The following is an 18,384-nucleotide window of genomic DNA, read 5'->3' on the forward strand; positions in this document are numbered from 1 at the left end:
CTTCTTATTTAGTATTTAATTGTATCTCAGGCACCCGCAGCACCCCGGCTGGATCACCAAGTGGGTTCCCAGTCCTGTACTGGCCGCACACTTGGCCTTTACACTGGCGCAGGGAGCCTCAGCCACTCGCCCGCCACCTCTGGAGTCCTCACCTGCTACAGCCCAGCACCTAGTTACCCTGCCCACAGGAGAAAGGACTTGGACAAGACCCTTCAGGAAGAAAATACTGCTGCTGCTGCTGCTGCTGCTGCTGCTACTAATCTATTTGTTATACTAGCAAAAAGAGAAATAAGTACTGGTATATTCCCACAAGAGAGAGTACATGCCAGTGATTCAAGTGAACGAGCTGGATCCTATAGCAACCTGGATAAATCTACAACCTTCTGAGTATAGAAATGCACACTGTAAAACTGATGCAGACTAGTATGCAAATTGGAAAACTTTGTTTATGAATATGCATACACACATGCATGCAGTGCATTTGTATAGGCCAACATAAAAATGACACGCAGATCTGGGAACAGGAAGGAGGAGGGAGCAAAGGAAAGCTGTAGCTGAATCTCTTTTATATTTTAAAAAGAAACATCCAAGCTGGGCAGTGTGCACCTATAGTCCCAGCCACCGGAGAGGGTGAAGCAGGAGGATCACCTGAGCCCAGAATTTCTTAGCTAGCCTGGGCAATAGTTTTTTTGGAGATCCCATCTCAGAAGCCAAAACCAAATAAATACACAAATATATATTTATCTTACAGGTAAAATAGATATTTAAAAAAAAGATAGACCAGGCATGGTGGTACATGTCTGTAATCCTAGCTACAATCCTCAGCCTTGGGAGGCTGAGGCAGGAGGATCACAAATTCGAGGCTATTTAGTGAGATCTTGTATCAAAATAAAATGAAAAGGCCGGGGATGTAACACCGTTGTAAAGTGTGTGCCTAGTGAAGATTACACCCTCAGTTCAATCTCCAATATCAATAATGTTTTTAAAAAGAAAAGGCGATCAAAGATAACAATTGAGGGTGACCAAACCATTTAATTAATGGGCATTTCAAAAAAGTACCAGACAGAAATTTCTAAACTGAATGGGTACGGTGGCACATGCCTATAATCCCAACATGCTGGGAAGCTGTGGCAGGAGGATTACAAATTCAAGCTCAGCCTGCCAATTTACTGACTTAGCAAGACTTGCTCTCAATTTTTTTTTATTGTGTTTTTTTTTGTTTGTTTGTTTTTTTCTTTTTGAGACAGGGTCTCGCTATGTAGTTCAGGCTGACCTTGAGCTCACTTTGTAGCCCAGGCTGGTGTGGAACTCACAACGATCCTCCTACCTCAGCCTATGTTCAGGCTGGCCTTGGGCTCACTTTGTAGCCCAGGCTGGTCTGGAACTCACAACGATCCACCTGCCTCAGCCTCCCGAGTGCTGGGATTACAGGCGTGCGTCTCCAGGCCGGGCTATGCTCACCTTTAAAAGCATAACTTTTGTTTGTTTCTCATTTACTACTCTCTTTAAAATAAAATTTAAATAAATAAATAAATACATAACTTTCATGTTCTCTTCATAAAGGCTTCATAAATACTGGACTCCAGTCCTAGCCGAAACGACGCCACCAATCTATCTTACCGGTGCTTCGCCACATCCGTTTTAAGCCCGCATCTCCGCTCTGACCCGGCCCACACAACCGCCCCACTTTCTCACTCGAGCGGCTGCTACCAAAGGAAGACCCGAGCGCGCCTAAACGGTGCAGGAGAGGCTCCTCCAGTAGGGGGCGCATCGCGTGTGGGCGGATCTTGGTCTCCGCCAGTCCTGCGCTACGTCGAGGGCGGGAACAATTCCAGCCCCGCCCCGTGCGTGTGCGGCGCCCTGTGATTGGAAGAAGGGACTATCACTTGGCAGCGCCGTTGGGGAGGGAGGAAGGAGAGGGCCCCGGCGAAGGTGACGCTGAGGCGGCGTAGTTGTAGGGAAGGAGGCTGTGTAGCACTCCGGGAGCGTTCCCTTTATCTTTTTGCGGTGAATGGCGGCGGGATGGAGCGCGAGGGGAGCGGCGGCAGCGGGGGGTCTGCCGGACTCCTGCAGCAGATCCTCAGCCTGAAGCTCGTGCCGCGGGTGGGCAACGGGACCCTGTGCCCCAACTCCACTTCTCTCTGCTCCTTCCCAGGTACGGCCCCGCCTCGCGCCTGCGCACTGCGCGCTCCGCCGCTGGGGGGGGGGCGGGTGGGGACCGCGCTCCTGCTGCGGGCCGGTTCCGGCTTCCGGGCCCGAGAACGCCTTTTCTGGTCACTTCTTCGCAGGTCGGCGGGGACCGGCCGCCACGAGCCTGCGACGGGGGGAGGGGGCGCGGTCGGAGAGAGCAGCCACGGGTGGACCGGGTAACTCAGGGGGCCGGGCGTCGCCCGTTGGAATGTCCCGGCCTGTCGGCTTCAGAGTGCTGTCCGGGGTCAGAACGGTGCCTGTCCTCTCCCAGGAACTGGGCTAGGATAGTCCCTGGCTGGCCGAACGGCGATCAGGGTTCATATTTCCTCTGTTTCTAGCCTGGAGCCCAACCCCTCTGCGCTGGCAGCCGCGTCTGCTTATCGCCGGCGCCCCATGCAGACCCGCCCCCTGCAGCTCGACTCTCTAGAGTTCCTTCTTTCTTTTCTTTTCTTTTTTTTTTCTGTCATTTTGAGACAGGGTCTCACTATGCAGTTCAGGCTGGCCTTGAGCTCACTTTGTAGCCCAGGCTGGTCTCGAACTCACAATGATCCTCCTGTCTCAGCCTCCCGAGTGCTGGGATTACAGGCGTGCGCTACCACACCCGGCTTAGAATGGCTTTTCAAAGTAACAAAGCAGAGCTGTTCACGCTGAAAAAGTTGAGAAGAAATGACCTCTTCTAGGAAGATTAATAAAAGCTTTTAAGCTAGGGCGCAGTTATTTGTGTGAGACCTTCACAGACCAGACGACAGAATACTAGCGATTGAACGGGGAGGTTAGGGCCCTGATACCTTGATTTAGTAAACAGAGAATTGGGCTTTGAGAGGATGCCAAGGGAAGGCACATGGGGTTGCTGACTCCCGTCTTAGGTGATTTCCCAGCTCCTGGGCAGCGACTGCCAGGCGCCGTTCAGTGGACACTTGGGATTTCCGTGCATCACCTGCCTAGGGATCTTGTAGCACAGGCTTATCAGGTAGCTGATCGAGCAACAACCTGTGTTAGGGCAAGTGAAATGTTAGCTTGTAGTCATGCCTGAAGTGACAATCTGGCAGCTCAAGTTGTTTCAAAAAGTATTAGGATCACAATCGACAGTAATAAAAATACAGTATATGGCGTTCTGGAGACCATGACTGAGAAGTGAAACATTGTTTATTTTTTCTGCCAACTCTATTTGGAAAAATTTCAAGCCTTCTAAAAGGTGGAGAGAATAGTACAGTAAATATCCATATGCTTTGATTAGGTGATAAAGGCACGAATTGTGTAACAACCTGGACTTGTTAGACGGGTTTCGTTGTGTGAACATTGTAAAGTGCACTTAATGCAAGTGGTGTAGCTTATCACACACTCAGGCTCTTCTATCTTGTGAGTTCATCATCATATGTTTGGTCTGTCATTGGTCTTAACATATGCTTTCTGTCCACACACACACACACACACACACACACACACACACACCTACCTTACATGCATTCCTGTCACATTTTAACTCTGCAGAGCCCTTTCAGAGGAAGTTGCAGAAGTCAGGGCACTTCATTCCTAGTACTTGAGCATACCTCTTCCAACACAGCTATTTCTTCTTACAGTCACAAAATCATATCAGTCTTAATGTATTTTACATTGATAGAGTAATGTTTTCTAAAGTACAGATCTTATTTACACTTTCCCCCAATTGGCCACATAGCTCCCTCCCCCCCTTTTTTAAGATTCTGGGATCTAACTAGGTTGCAGTACTGCCTGCCTGTAATCCCAGCACTGCGGAGGGGAGAAGGAGGAAGATCCTCAGCCTGGCCAATTTGGAGAGCCCTGTTCCAGTGGATAAAAAAAGTTAGGGGGTATGGCTCAGGGCAGAGGGCCCAGGCTCAGTCTCCAGTACCACTCACTAGCTAGTTTCATACATAAAGTTTATTTCAGGATCTGATCACGGATTACTGTGTAACCTTGGGCTGGGTGTGGTGGTGCACACCTGTACTCCCAGCGCTTGGGAGGCTGAGGCAGGAGGAAAACCGAGTTTGAGGCCAGCCTGGGCTACAAAGTGAGTTCAAGGCCAGCCTGAACTACATGGCAAGACCCTGTCTCAAAAACAAAAAGGTTCACACATGGCATTTAGTTTTATGTCTCTTCAGTCTCATGTAACCTAGAACAGGTTTCAATTTTTGTTTCAGTTTCTTGAGATTGAGATTTTTTTTTTTAAGAATCTAGGCCAATTGTAAAGTGTCTTACAATTTAGATTCATTAACTTTTTCCATGATTTGATTCAGAGTAAGCTTTTTTGGTGAGAATGCACCCTATTTTCCACTTGACAGTGAATCGCATCAATAGTTACATCAGTCTGAACCTTTACTGATAACGGTAGCTGTGTTCGTTTGATGAAGATAGTATCTGTTAGATGTGTCCATCGAAGGCTGCCTTCATCCTTTCATAATTAAAAGTCACGTAAGGAGATACTTTAGAACTGAATGTTCTTTTTAGTCTGTCTCATTGTTAGTTCCCTTTTAGTGCCTTTTTTTTTTTTTTTTGAGATAGGGTCTCGCTATGCAGTTCAGGCTGGCCTTGAGCTCACTTTGTAGCCCAGGCTGGTCTGGAACTCACAATGATCCTCCTGCCTCGGCCACTGGAGTGCTGGGATTACACATGTGCGCCATCATGCCCGGCATGGTTCCCTTGTAAGAAAAGATTAAGATGAGTGGATCTGAGCTGATAGTTTTAATACGTCACAGTAAAGTAGCTCTTCCTATGGGAATTGTTTTGCTTTTAGAAATTATTCTAAAATATTAAATTACAGTGTGCACTTGAGTTGACCATTACTTCTATGGGTGTGTAATTTAAGGGTGTTGGCTACCAGGGGTCACTGTTCAGCAAGTATACATTTGAATAAGGGCATAGCCCTTACCCTCAGGTCAATCAGAATGCGGTGGTGAGCACATACCCTCCTTTGTGTGTCTCATCCTTAGCTGGAATGCTAGATACAATAGGTAACTGAAGTTTGACCTGGTTTGAGCCACCAAAGCCTGCGAATAAAGGAGTTTCGTTCAGTGTCCTGAATCTGGCATCATTTCTATTTTGGGCCAACAGGAAAGGTTACTTGCAGTTTATGCCAACTCATTATCACAGAATCATTGCTCTGAAACATTCTGTGGCTTATCTGCCAGGAAGCTTTGGATTGATTTTTTTTTTTTTTTTAACTTGCATTTGCAATTTAGCAATCTAGACTTTTGCGTAACCTTCCCTATTCCAAATTTTTTTTTGTTTTTGTTTTTTTTGAGACAGGGCCTCACTCTGCAGTTCAGGCTGGCCTTGAGCTCACTTTGTAGCCCAGGCTGGTCTCAAACTCACAACAATCCTGCCTCAGCCTCCCGGGTGCAGGGATTACAGGCATGCACCACCATACCCGGCTCCCTATTCCAAATTGTTCAAATTTCTTTGTTGTTATTTTTAACAAATCTCAATACCAGGAAAGACAGGTCTTGGAATTTGGACTAACAATCATTTCTGAAGATACACATTTCACTAAGCAACGTCAAAGTGTATTTTGTGACAATTAAACTAAAGCCCAGTAATGTCTTTGTTGTGCTCTTACTAAAATTAAAAATGGATCAAGCCAGATGTGGTGGCACACAACAGTAATCCCAGCTGTTGGGGAGGCTGAGGCAGGAGGATCAAAAGTTCAAGGCCAGCCTGAACAATTTAATGAGATTCTGTCTCAAAGTTCAAAGGCCCTGAAAGAGGAGCTCGTTTTAAGAAACATCTAATGTGCCAAGTGTGGTGGCACGTATCTATAATCCCAGCACTCAGGAGGCTGAGGTGGGAGGATCGCCACAAGTTTAAGGCTAGCCTGGGCTACATAGTGAGTTCAAGAGCAGCCTAAACTACATAGTGTGACCTTATCTCAAAAATAAGATAAAAGAAACATCCCATGTGCCTAGGTGGATATGTGGGCAAGGGAGAGAGGAGGAGGTAGGGTCAGATCCTAGTGGGTAGCTTTGGACAGTTTTAATAGAGGATGATCTGGCTTTTTAGTGTACAATCCAGTGGTTATTAGTATATTTCAGAGTTGTTCAGGCATCCCTAGAGTCAGTTTGAGAATATTTTCATCACCCCAACAGGAAACTCCATACCCAGTAGCACTGACTGGCTTGGCTTTGTGTGGAGAATAGATGGAGGCCTGATCAGACCAACAGGGTGTGGCCAGACTAGGACCAAGAGGCCCATGGGGTGAGGCAGGCTGGGAGCACACTCCAAACGGGGATGGGAGGTGGGGCCAGCTGTGGTGTTAGGAGAGAGGTGGCCAACCAGTTAATAGTCCTGAGAGTAAGTCCTGGGGCTCGTGGTCCTCCTGCCTCAGCCTCCTGAGTAGTCTGGATTGCAGGCATTTGTCACCGTGCCCACTTTCAAAAGCATAGTTTTAAAGATACAAACTCTTAGAGGCCTTAGGTCTTTTCGTTTTCACTGATGTGCCTGGCATATAGAATGTGCACAATAAATGTTTGACTAATGAATGAATAAATTGGCAGCGTTTGTATTAGTCTGCTATTTTTACTATATTACCACAAATTAGCCAGGTACGGTGGTGCACACCTGTATTCCCAGCACTCTGGGAGGATGAGCAGGAGGATCTCAAGTTCACGCCCAGCTGGGCAATTTAGTGACTTAGTGAAACCCTGTCTCAAAAATAAATTTTTTTTAAAAATTAAAAAATGGGGATATATCTCAATGTGAAAGCCCTGGGTTTGATCCCCAGTAGCAAAGGAAGATTTTTTTAAAAGGCCACAAATTTAGCAGTTTAAAACAACGCAGTTTTTATTATTTCATGGTTCTGGAAGTCAGAATTGCAAATGGTCTCCCTGGGCTAAAACCAAGGTCAAGGGCTGAGTTCCTTCTGGAAACTAGGCTGTTTGCTTGCCTATCCCCACTTCTGGGGCTGCTTGCATTCCATGGCTTGTGGCCCTTCCTCTACTTCAAAGCCAGCAACTTAGCATCCTCACATCTGACCCTGACTCCTACCTCTTTTACAAAGAAGACCTTGGCATTACATTAAGTCCAGCTGGAAAACCCATGGTCATCTTCATATATTCACCTCGGCAAGGTCCCTTTTGCTATGCACAGCAGCCATTCGCAGGTGTTGGGGATAGCTTTGGGGGCCCCTTGTACCATAATGCTCACTCTCGTTTCTCTTTATAGATCTTTGATTTCAGATTAGTTGTGTGATGTACATTTGGCCATAGGGAGGTGTCGAGCCTTTCATGGCCACTGTGGTTTGAATGTGTCCCCCACCCTTCCCGTGTTAGAACTTGCCCAGCAGTGTAGCAGTGCTGAGGGGCAGGGTCTTTGCGCCGTGATCAGGTCGCATGGGCCGTGTCCTCATGCGTGGATCCGTGCCTTTGTCATTGTGCGAGGAGGTTTGTTGTAACTGCTGCTTGGCCTCGCAGTACCTATTCACCCTCCCTTGCTAGAGGCGGCCTCAATCCGAACTTTCCCCCTCCAGAACAGTGAGCCAAAAACTTTCTGATAGAGCAGCACAAAACAGGCTGATGCAGCTGCCAGGGTAAACAAAGCTACAGATAATGTGCTTGATTTGAAAGCAGCAGAACAAAGAAATACTGTAAGATGTATGGACAAATATTTTTGGCACTGCGTTGAGCCAGGGAAATGAAAAGTACTGTGTGACGATCGATAAAGAGCTCTTAAATAGAGGGCAAGTTAACGTGCAGTAGATTAAAGGGAAATCGCTTAGTTCCTGAAAAAGTATTTATAGATCTGGGTTTGTCTTTGCTATTAGCGACCTATCATCATCTTATCTGTCTAAAAAAATTTTATACACTTTACAACTCTCCCAAGGTAATAAAGCCTTCTTGTCCTACTTGTAGCAGCGTAAGTGGTGCTGTATAAACTACATAGGTGCAGAAGTAGTTAATGGATGTGCTCGGGGTCACGGCAGCAATGGTGTGCATCCCCTTCTCTGAAGCTCTCAGTGGTGCTGACCTGGTGTGGTAGATCCTGTTTATAAATTGGCTTTTAAACTTTTAGGGAGGTTGAGATGTAGGTTATAGCCTCCCTGGTCAAATGCTGTGTTTCTGGGGAAGGGGGAACTAGTGAGTGTTGTCATCTTAGTTCAGGCAGCCATAACAAAGTACCACAGACTAGAGTGCAGGAGTAACAGACCTTTATTTCCTCAGATCTGGAGGCTGGAAGTTTGAGATCAGGGAGCCAGCATGCCTGGGGTCTGGTGAGAGCTCTTTTCCTGGCTTTCCGATGGCTGCCTGCATGCTGTATTTTTACCGGGTGGAGAAGGTATCAAGAGGTCAAGATCGGGCCAGGGATATAGCTCTGTGGCATAAGCACCTGCCTGGCAAGTGCAAGGTCCTGAGTTTGATTCCCGGAACACACACACACACACACACACACAAAGAGGTCAGAATCGCTGGGCATGGTGGCACATGCCTGTAATCCCAGTACTCGGGAGGCTGAGGCAGGAGGATGGTTGAGAATTCTAGGCCAACCTGAACTGTAGAGTGAGACCCTATGTCAAAAAGACCAAAAGAAAAAAAAGAGGTCAAGATAGCTTGCTCTCACAAGGCTGCAGCCCTGTCGGATTTAGCATGAATTTTGGGCCCTTCAGTTCACCCCTAGCAGTTGGGTGGCTTGCTGTGTCCAGCCCTGCTTTTCTGGAAGTTACCGATGTAGTGTGTCTGGCCGATGAAGCCTTGCGACCCCGGGGTTCTGTGGCAGCCCAAAGGAAGCCACTGTCCAGTGGGGCCCTGAATGACCGCAGAAAGCGTCGTCCCAGGCACCCAGACTCAGCTCGGCAGCTCATCCCAGTGGCCTGTCCCTGGGCAGGGTCGGAGGAGTTTCCCAGAGCTACAGTGAGCAACCTAACCCTCCCTACCTGTGGCATGTTTGCAGGGCAAAACAGTTTTCAGGGCTAGTCAGTAAGGAGCATGGGAACGGTTTTCATAGGCAGAAATTAAAAAGTACAAAGAAACAGGGCGGGCCCTCAGGGGCAGGCGCAGTGTTTCCTGGAACAGGGAACATTTGTGCTTCTCTCGGAGTGGGACACCCCTGAAAGGTACTCACCCCTCCCACAGGTATGAGCCCTGCTTTTTTTCCTTCAGATGAGTTGAGCATTTGTTGAATTCTCTCCACTTGTTCCTTAGGATCAGGTTCCTGCTCTGTGCTTTCTCCATTAAGCCAATTTATGAACTTCCGATACTCCTGAGGGACTTTGAGAGTGCTGCATCTGGAAAGAAGAGAGTTTAACTGTCACCAAGGGAACACTGAATTGGGTTGCTTCAGGGGACTTCAGGTTGTAGAAGTTGCAGTAGTCTTCTTCCCCCACCCCCCCGCCGCCCCCCGTACCGGGAATCAAACTCACAACCTCGCGCTTGCCAGGCAGGCACTGTGCTGCTGAGCTAAATCCCCAGCCCCAGAAGTTGCAGTCTTAAGTACAGTGTTATTAGTTATGTTTTCCTTGTCTCCTTTCTACCTTTTATTTTTTTCTGACCTACCTCAGTGTCAGACAGCAGCCAAGTAGTGATTGCCTGCAATTCTTTTTTTTGTTAACTTTTACCTGCACTTATTTTATGCTTAATTTACCCCCGTGCCATAAGTTTTTGTTTCTTCAGTTTCTTCTGGGATATCTTTTTCTTCTGTGCAACCTCCTCCTCTGGGTTAGGAAGAATTGTTCCTTTTCAGTAAGGATCATCTCAGTGTGGCAGGGGGAGCTCGTGTGTGGGTTAATCCGGCCATGAGCTCTGCAGGTGCAGCTGCGCATCTTGGGTGCTTTGGCGATGTGTTCAATGACCACAGAATCTACATCTACACCCTTAAGTTCAGCATTACTCTCTGCATTTTAAGCACGTACAGCAAAAATTCAGCACTCTTTTTAGGCCACCAACCCTGTGACAGCCCCACTGTGTGGCCTGGGCACAGCTACCAGCTGTAACACCGAAATGGCACACATTGCTTCGTTGTTTTTTTTTTTTTTTTTTTTTGAAACAGGGTCTCTCTGTGCAGTTCAGGCTGGCCTTGAGCTCACTTTGTATCCCAGGCTGGTCCCGAACTTGCAACGAGGATCCTCCTGCATCCTCCTTCTTCCTAGTGCTGGGATTGCAGGCTTGCGTCACCACGCCCGGCCACATTCCTTCTTTAATGTGACATCCTTCAGATACTTGGTGGCCTTTCAGATATGCATACCCTTGATGGCCTGGGCAGTTTCTTGAATGTTCTTAAAGTGAACATGAAGAGTTGAGCGCCTTGATTTGCATGATTTTTGTGGCATTTTCTGGGTCAAGAGAGTAGCGAACCATTTTCACAGGTCACCTCAGGCCACTTACAGGAAGAGCTGCCCTCGGTTCTTGGAGACAGGTTCACATCGTCCTGCGGGCAGGGGCGTTCCTGGTGCCATCGTAGAATCATCATACAGAGCAGGTGTTAGGGTGGTCAGGCTCTCAGTGAGCCGGGGAGTGGCTGGTGAACATTCCTAGAATGGAGATGGTATTTCTGCTTTGGAAGGGAGTTGCATGGTGCCTCCTGAGGCGTCGGGGTTAGCTGGCTGACACAGGGGTCCTTAGCTTGAGAGGCCAGGATGCCGTGACTGAGCCAGAGTATGAGCGTGGCAGCCCAGACCGGAGGGATTTGTGGGTGCTGGCACTGTGACAGGTGCACTTCTACAAGGGAGGAGCAGAACCTATTGGCTGGAAAGGTGCTTTTTTCTTTGGTATGTGTGTGTTCTATATCTAAGATATGCCAGGTTATATTTCTATATAAATAGTATATTTAATTTTTAAGCTTAGGATATGAATATATTTAATCACTTCATACTCCACATTACATGACTTTCTTTCTTTTTTTTTGTCTTTTCAAGAAAAGATTTCACTGTGTAGTCCAGGCTGGCCTCGAACTCACAGTGGTCTTCCTGCCTCAGCCTCCCGAGTGCTGGGATTACAGGCATATGCCATCACAACTGGCCTTAAATGTGTTTTTAAACAGAATTTTCCAAACACTATCAAAATAGATCAATTTCAATAGTATTATGACTGATGTTATAACTAACGTTATAATTCTGAGATTTGTCCCACAAAGCAGAGGGGACAAATCTCACAGTGGTTTTAACCCTTTGGTAGCTATGTGATAGTTTTTCAGTGGGTCGAACGTGCCAAAACACATCATTTTTAACAAGCACCGAGCCCTAAGAACCATTTATTTGGGTTGCGATTTAGCTCAGTGGTACAGCACGTGCCTCTGCCACCATCCGGGTTGTCATAGATGCTTCAGCACTGTCCTGAAGAGTGAATGAGTTGATGTTAGTCATGTTTATTGACTACATAAAAATGTCCAGACTTGTCTCTGAAAACATAGAACCATTTACACCTGCATATTTTATATTGCTTTTACAAAAACAGGTTCTTATTCCATATAACTATTTGCAACCTGCTTTTTTCACTGCACGTTGCAGCTTGAGCCTCATAAGCCATTGCTGTATGTACATCTATCTCATTTTTACGTGGCATGTGTTGTTCTGTTACATGGATACACAGAACGTGTTCTACAATCCCATGGTGTTAGCCATGCAGCTGGCTTCCGGTTGTGTTTGTTTGTTATATAGACAGTGCTGCCACCTGTGACCTCCTCCTTGCCTCCGTGTGTATTTCTGCAGGATGTACTCATGGAAATGAAGTCACTGCTATAAAGGATATACGCATTTAGCTTTCAAATTCCCCTCCAAAAAGGTGGTTTTCTACGGTTATTTGTGTTCTGACTGGGCGTACGGGATGGGGCCTTCAGAATGTTGTCCTGATGCCCCTCACTGCTTGGGAGCTTGAAAAGTATATCCAGAGCTTTCATGGTGGAGTCCTTGGTCTGGGCAAACCCCCTTAATAAGAGCCCACATAGCTGTAACTGCCATTGTGCGTATAACCTGTCTGCTTCCGTACAGCCTGTGGTTTTTGTTTTTATTTATTTATTTATTTATTTATTTGGTCTTTTTGAGACAGGGTTTTACTATGCAATTCAGGCTGACCATGAACTCACTTTGTAGCCCAGGCTGGCCTCGAATTCACGGCCATCCTCCTGCCTCAGCCTCCCAAGTGCTGGGATTACAGGTGTGCACCACCTCACCCGGCTAGCCCATGGTTTTTAATCAGGGCAGTTTTGCCTCCTTGGGGACATTGGGCAGTGTGCAGAGATACTTTGGCCTCACACTAGGAAGAAAGGTTTTTCCTGCCGGGGATGTTGCTCCTTGTCCTCCAATACACAGGGCTGCCCTCCCAACGAAATGTCGCCTGCTGGAAGTGGCAGCAGTGCCGTGCAGAAGCCTGCTGGGTTAAGCGGGGTGCCGATCTGCTCCCTTCCTTCCCCGCCCCTTGCCAGGGGTGACAGGGCCTTTACCTGGTGTGTGCCCTTCATTTTCTGCATGTGAATAGCTAAAGAACTGCCTCAGGATCCGGAAGCCTTGCTTGGGCTCGCTGGAGAAAAACGCTGTGTCTGCCACTTACGTGGAAAATCACATGCACGCAGGATGGTGTTGTTTCCCAGGTGGCTCCTGCACAGCTTCTCATACGCAGTTGGTGATCTGGTATGTTACACTGGCTAGGAGTGTAGCTCTGAGCTCAGGGGCAGGGCGTGTTCTTAACTGGCACGCGTGAGCCCTCAGTTCAGTCTTCAGTATCAGAAAGAAAAAAAAATAATGTCTGAATTTCAACTATCTTAATATAGAGCTGGGTTCTGAGGCAGAGGCAGGATTAGGTGTTCAAGCCAGCCTGGCCTGTGTAGCAAGACCCTGTCTCAAAAATCAAACAAAAAAGTGAGCAGATATTCTTTATAGGAGCCAACTCTTCTAACTTGCCTTCAAGCCCAACATTTATATTTTCTGGTATTTATTTCCTATCTTAAGGAGCTTTGATATCCTAGTAGGAGGTAATGGTTTAATGTGTACCGCATTGTCTTTAAAATGATGTAGAATGAATTGTACAGGTTTTCCATTTTAGAAGACTGAACAATCAGAAAGGTAAGAAAATAGTTATCAGTTGCATAGTACTCTGTCAATTAGCAAATTACTTATGCCTTTTTTTCCAGGGCTGGGGATTGAGCCCAGGGTCTTGGGCATGCCAAGTTTGTGATCTACCACTGCACCCCCAGACCCCCACTCCTTTTTGAGACTCACTATACAGTTGAGGCTGACCTTGAACTCACAGCCATCCTCCTGCCTCAGTTTCTCAAGTGCTGGAATTACAGGTGTGCTCCACTGTGCCTGGCTGTTTGGGTGTTTTTACACAATTTTTTTTGTGTGTGTGTCTTTTTGAAACAGTTTCACTCTGCAGTTCGGGCTGGCTTTGAGCTCACTTTGTAGCCCAGGCTGGCCTCGAAGTCACAGCCATCCTCCTGCCTCAGCCTCCTGAGTGCTGGGATTACAGGCATGTACTACCACACCTGGCTTTTTTACAGATCTTGGTGAACCTTTTTTTCAATTTGAGGGTAGAAGTAGCTAATGAATAGTTGGTCAGCTTTTTCTACAAAACAGGCCAGAAAGTCAGTATTTTAGGGTTGTGGGCCATGTAATCTTTGTCCGTGTTAACCAGCTCTGCCCTTGTCACTGGAAAGCTGTCAGTCGATACCTCAGTAAACAAGGATGTGTTCAAAGAAGTTGTTATGTATACAGGTCTTAAAACACAGCTAAAGCATTTTATGTACAAAAACAGGCAGTGGAGCTGGGTGTAGTAGCCTGGAGGACCGCCGTGAGTTTGAGGCCAGCCTGACTGCATCGTGAGGCCGTCTCAAAAACCCAAACCAAAACAAGACAAAGAACAGGCAGTGCCTGTGTGTAGTTTGCTGACCACTCCGAAGCCGGCAGTGTTTGCACATTGGGCTGATGAGCCCACATGTGTGACTGAAGAAGTCTGAAAATGCACGCAGTGGGCCTGCAGGCCACTTTGCAAGGGTCGCACTGGGGAAGCGAGTGACCACAGCCTGTCCTTCCCTTGCCCGCAGAAATGTGGTATGGCGTGTTCCTGTGGGCACTGGTGTCCTCTCTGTTCTTTCACGTCCCCGCTGGATTGCTGGCCCTCTTCACCCTCAGACATCACAAATATGGTAGGTTCATGTCTGTAAGCATCCTGTTGATGGGCATCGTGGGACCAATTACTGCTGGAATCTTGACAAGTATGTTAGACATTAAATACCAGTCAAAAACATTGAATGTGACTACTCAGTGAATTTCAGGGCTCGTTTTAGAAATACAGAGTGGGATGTGTACAAATCAGTGTCTTTTAGCACAGGTATATTTTTAAATGTGTTGGTGTTTTTCTCACCCCTGAGCCCCCTTTATGTGGCTGATCTCTTTGGCTTCCTAAGCCAGGTTTTAGTCCACATTAAGCTTTGTGAGAAGGGTCACTGGAAAAGCCAGTCGTGGTGGTGCATGCCTATAATTCCAGCACTCGGGAGGCTGAGGCAGGAGGATTGCTGCAAGTTCGAGACCAGCCTGGGCTACAGAGTGAGCTCAAGGTCAGCCTGAACTGCATGCATAGTGAAACCCTGTCTCAAAAAGACAAAAAAAAAAAAAAAAAAAAAAAGGATGCTGGGAAAGAGAAGTCTCTGTCCCTTTGAAAGCTCATGTTCCTTTCTGATTTTGCTATGACCTAACTGTGGCCCTGCAGAAGAGTTGATGAATTGCTTTTCTCACTGAGGTGTGGTTACTTTAAGAATGAAAGAATAATTCTAATGACAAGAATTCTTAGCCAGGCAGGTGCTGGCGGCACATGCTTGTAATCCCAGTACTGTGGGAGGCTAAGGCAGGAGGATCAGAAGTTGAAGTCCGGCCTGGGCAACTAAGCACTTTAGCAAGACCCTGTCTCAAAATGATAAAAAAGAGTAGAGGATGTACTTCAGTGCAAAGGCTCTGGTGCAAGCCCCAGCAACTCCCCCCAAAATAAAATAAACATGTTTAGAAAAGTATCTGATTCGAGGGCTGGGGATATATCTACTCAGTGGTAGAACACTTGCCTAACATATGCAAGGCCTTAGTTTCAATTCCTAGGGAAAAAGTACCGGATTTGTGTTCAGGTAATTGCCATCCCTAACCCCACTGCCTCAGGACTTTTGCGGGGTTTTTTTTGTTGTTGTTGTTTTTTTTTTGAGATAAGGTCTCACCATGTAGTCCAGGCTGGCCTTGAACTTGAATTTGCAGTCCTCCTGTCTCAGCCTGCCCAGTGGCCACCACACTGGTTACCTGAGGACTTTCTGGTTAAGAATTGGAGTAACATGGATATTAATGTTTTTTACCTATTTTTTGTCAGTGTGTTTGTGATACGTAATAGTTACATTTGTTTTGGGGAACTGGTACATATATAAATCATACTTTGAACATTTAAATTATTTTTGAACCTTTTGTGTTTTTGTATTATGGCTTATGTCACAGGACATAATTACAGGGGTGACAGTAAGTTTAAGTCATTTTTAAGCCCATATTTACATATAAATGGGTATATTTTATATATAGTAAAATTGAAAGCAAGCAAAAAAGTTGTATCTAATAGTAACCAGTTTGCATTTTGTTGTGTATACTAGGTACTTTTTTTGGGGGGGGGGGTTGACTTTCGATTTTTTTCCGGTACTGGGAATCAAACTCATGACCTCACACTTGCCATGCAGGCACTGTGCCACTGAGCTAAATCCCCAGCCCCTGTAGGTACATATTTAATCATAAGTAAATTCATAAAACATATAGAAACATAATATGCATACTGATTCGTGTTTTTGTTTTTGTTTTTTTCATTTTGAATTTAAACTTTTTGGATTAGGGGTACCGGAATCAAACTCAGGGCCTCACGCTTACCAGGCAGGCGCTGTACTGCTGAGCTACATCCCTGGCTAGTGAATTTAAACTTTTAAGCTTCAAGCAGAAATCTCCATTGGTATCCCTGACTTGAGTTGTTTTTAAGACGACTTGTCTGACTTTGTGTTCTAGTTTTGTTTATTTGATTTTTTTCCTTGGTTTTCTTGTGACAGGGTACTTCAGGCTGGCCTTCAACTCATTATGTAACATAGCCCAGGTGGGGCTCAAACTCACAGCATCCCTCCTGCCTCAGCCTCTCAAGTGCTGTGACTGTAGGCTTGCGCTACCATGCCCGGCTTTGTCTCTGTTCTAACCGTGTCACCTACTGTTGTTGTGGATGCTTCTGCTTTGGTGTTCACATGGGATTACTGAGCCCAGCACCTGTGTAGGTTTTCTCAGCCGTAATACGGGGCTGTGCTGCCCACCGCTGAGCACTGAGCAATGATTAAATGAGGTGGTGCACCTGTAAAATACTCAGTGGAGTACTGACACGTGGGAATGATGCATGGCTCTATGTTTATTTCTGTCTTTTGGGGTTTTTTGTTGTTGTTGTTGTCTTTTTGAGACAGGGTCTTGCTCTGCAGTTCAGCCTGGCCTTGAGCTCACCTTGTAGCCCAGGCTGGTCTCAACTCGCAATGATTCTCCTGCCTCAGCCTCCCAAGTGCTGGGATGACAGGCGTGCGCCACCACGCCCGGCCTTATTTCTGTCTTTAAGGCTCTAGAACAGAGTTCATTCCCCTGCCCTTTGCTATTTTCTGGTAGGCCCCTTCTTTCCTTCTCTCCGCCATCCAAATTCTTTAGGATGTAATTCAAATTCCTTAAGCTTCTTTCTATCCAACCCACGGTTTTTACAAGGGCTAAATTACAGGCCCAATGAAACGTGTATTTTCAGATGTTAGCAACATCAGGACCTCTGGAAGTGGGCAGCCAACCTCGGGTCGTTCATTGTTTCGTTTCCCTTCCTTCCCCTTGTCTTCCCCTTCCTTTCACTTCCCAAGTTACCACAGCTAGGCCAAAACTTGTAGTCCTCCTGCCTCAGCCTCCCAGGATGCTGGGAATACAGACATGTGCCACCATGCCCAGCTGTTCTTTCTTATTGTTAAAATGTGTTAACATACCCTCAAATCACACTTATAAAATACGTAGAGGTGTTTGTGATTTGGGGGACCAAACCCATGGCCTTGTGTGTGCGAAGCACATGCTCTCCTGCTGAGCTACATCTCATGTGGACATTTGATTGAGGGGCTGCGTATTACAGTGTATTATTGAAAGTCTGTTTCTATCTTGTGTCTCCAGGTAGATTCCAAATACCTTTAGAATAGGGGTCACACCTTATGAAACATAAAAGTGAGACCAGGCGTGGTGGCACATGCGTGTAATCCCAGCATTCGGGAGGCTGAGGCAGGAGCATTGCCAAGGAGTTCCAGGCCAATCTGAACTATATCACAAGACCTTGTTTCCAAAAAAATAAAAATGAACAACAACAAAGAGGTGCTCTGAAAGTAAATAATGAATGAGCACAGTGACCAAGGAGAATTTTGTTTGGAGCATCATGAGGTGGAGGGTGGTCATCTGGAAATGTGAATCTTTTCAGTGTAATTAAATGTACACCTTCTTGGCACAGTGCTGAATACCTGTAGCAATGCAGATGGATTTTTGGATAGATACAGGTCTCAATTTCTAGGAAGTTACAGTGACGAGCATAGTTAATGACATAGAAAACAGAAAAGGCACCCTGGGCCCTTTGGATTAACAGCTGTATGATTTAGAATCCTCCGGGTCTTACCATGTAGTTCAGGCAGGCCTTGAATTCACTATGTAGCACAGCCCAGGCTGGGCTCGGACTCACAGGAAGCAGTTCTCCTGCCTCAGCCTCCCAAGTGCTGGGATTTACAGGCGTGCCCCCCACACTGGCTTATCTCCTTTTCTTGAAGGGAAGCCTGATACGCTAGAAGGTGGAGCAGGGATTCCCTTTGGCATGGAACATTTCTTGCTCAGTTTCAGAAGTTTGACATTTGTCGCCAAGAATATATCAGGCACCTCTTAGATGCTGGGCTCGAAGCTAACTGGCATGGAAATAAAGAGGTGTTTTTGAGCTCATGGGCAGGTTATGTGAGAATTATCTTTGTCATCTTTATTATTACCTCTAGATTATTTTACTCAGTAAATTAGGAGACTCACTTTCAGGGAGTCCAGATCAAAAAGCTCATTGCAGTAGTCTGCAAACCATACAAAGAATACTTTAAAACTACTCAGCAGAAAGCATAGGGGAACAAAACATTTCTGTCACATTTAAATTTTAGTGGTGCCGGGCATGGTGGCGCACGCCTGTAATCCCACCCCTCGGGAGGCTGAGGCAGGAGTATCATTGC

General features: G+C 46.4%; 1 protein-coding gene across 2 annotated transcripts in view; it reads left to right on the forward strand.

Annotated features, from left to right (window-relative positions):
- The first annotated feature begins 1,907 nt into the window (after window positions 1-1,907).
- The window catches only part of Tmem170a (transmembrane protein 170A), a 20,224-nt gene continuing 3,747 nt past the window's right edge, over window positions 1,908-18,384 (forward strand). The window contains exons 1-2 of one of the 2 annotated variants that reach the window (XM_005403446.2): window positions 1,908-2,155; window positions 14,170-14,340. In XM_005403446.2, coding sequence (XP_005403503.1) covers window positions 2,023-2,155; window positions 14,170-14,340 — 304 coding nt within the window. In that variant the 5' untranslated portion in view covers window positions 1,908-2,022. The remainder of the gene's footprint in view (window positions 2,156-14,169; window positions 14,341-18,384) is intronic. The other variant, XM_005403447.2, reaches the window with a different exon arrangement.

The sequence above is a fragment of the Chinchilla lanigera genome, unplaced genomic scaffold (assembly GCF_000276665.1).
Source record: "Chinchilla lanigera isolate Chin_1 unplaced genomic scaffold, ChiLan1.0 scaffold00083, whole genome shotgun sequence".
NCBI lineage: Eukaryota > Metazoa > Chordata > Mammalia > Rodentia > Chinchillidae > Chinchilla > Chinchilla lanigera.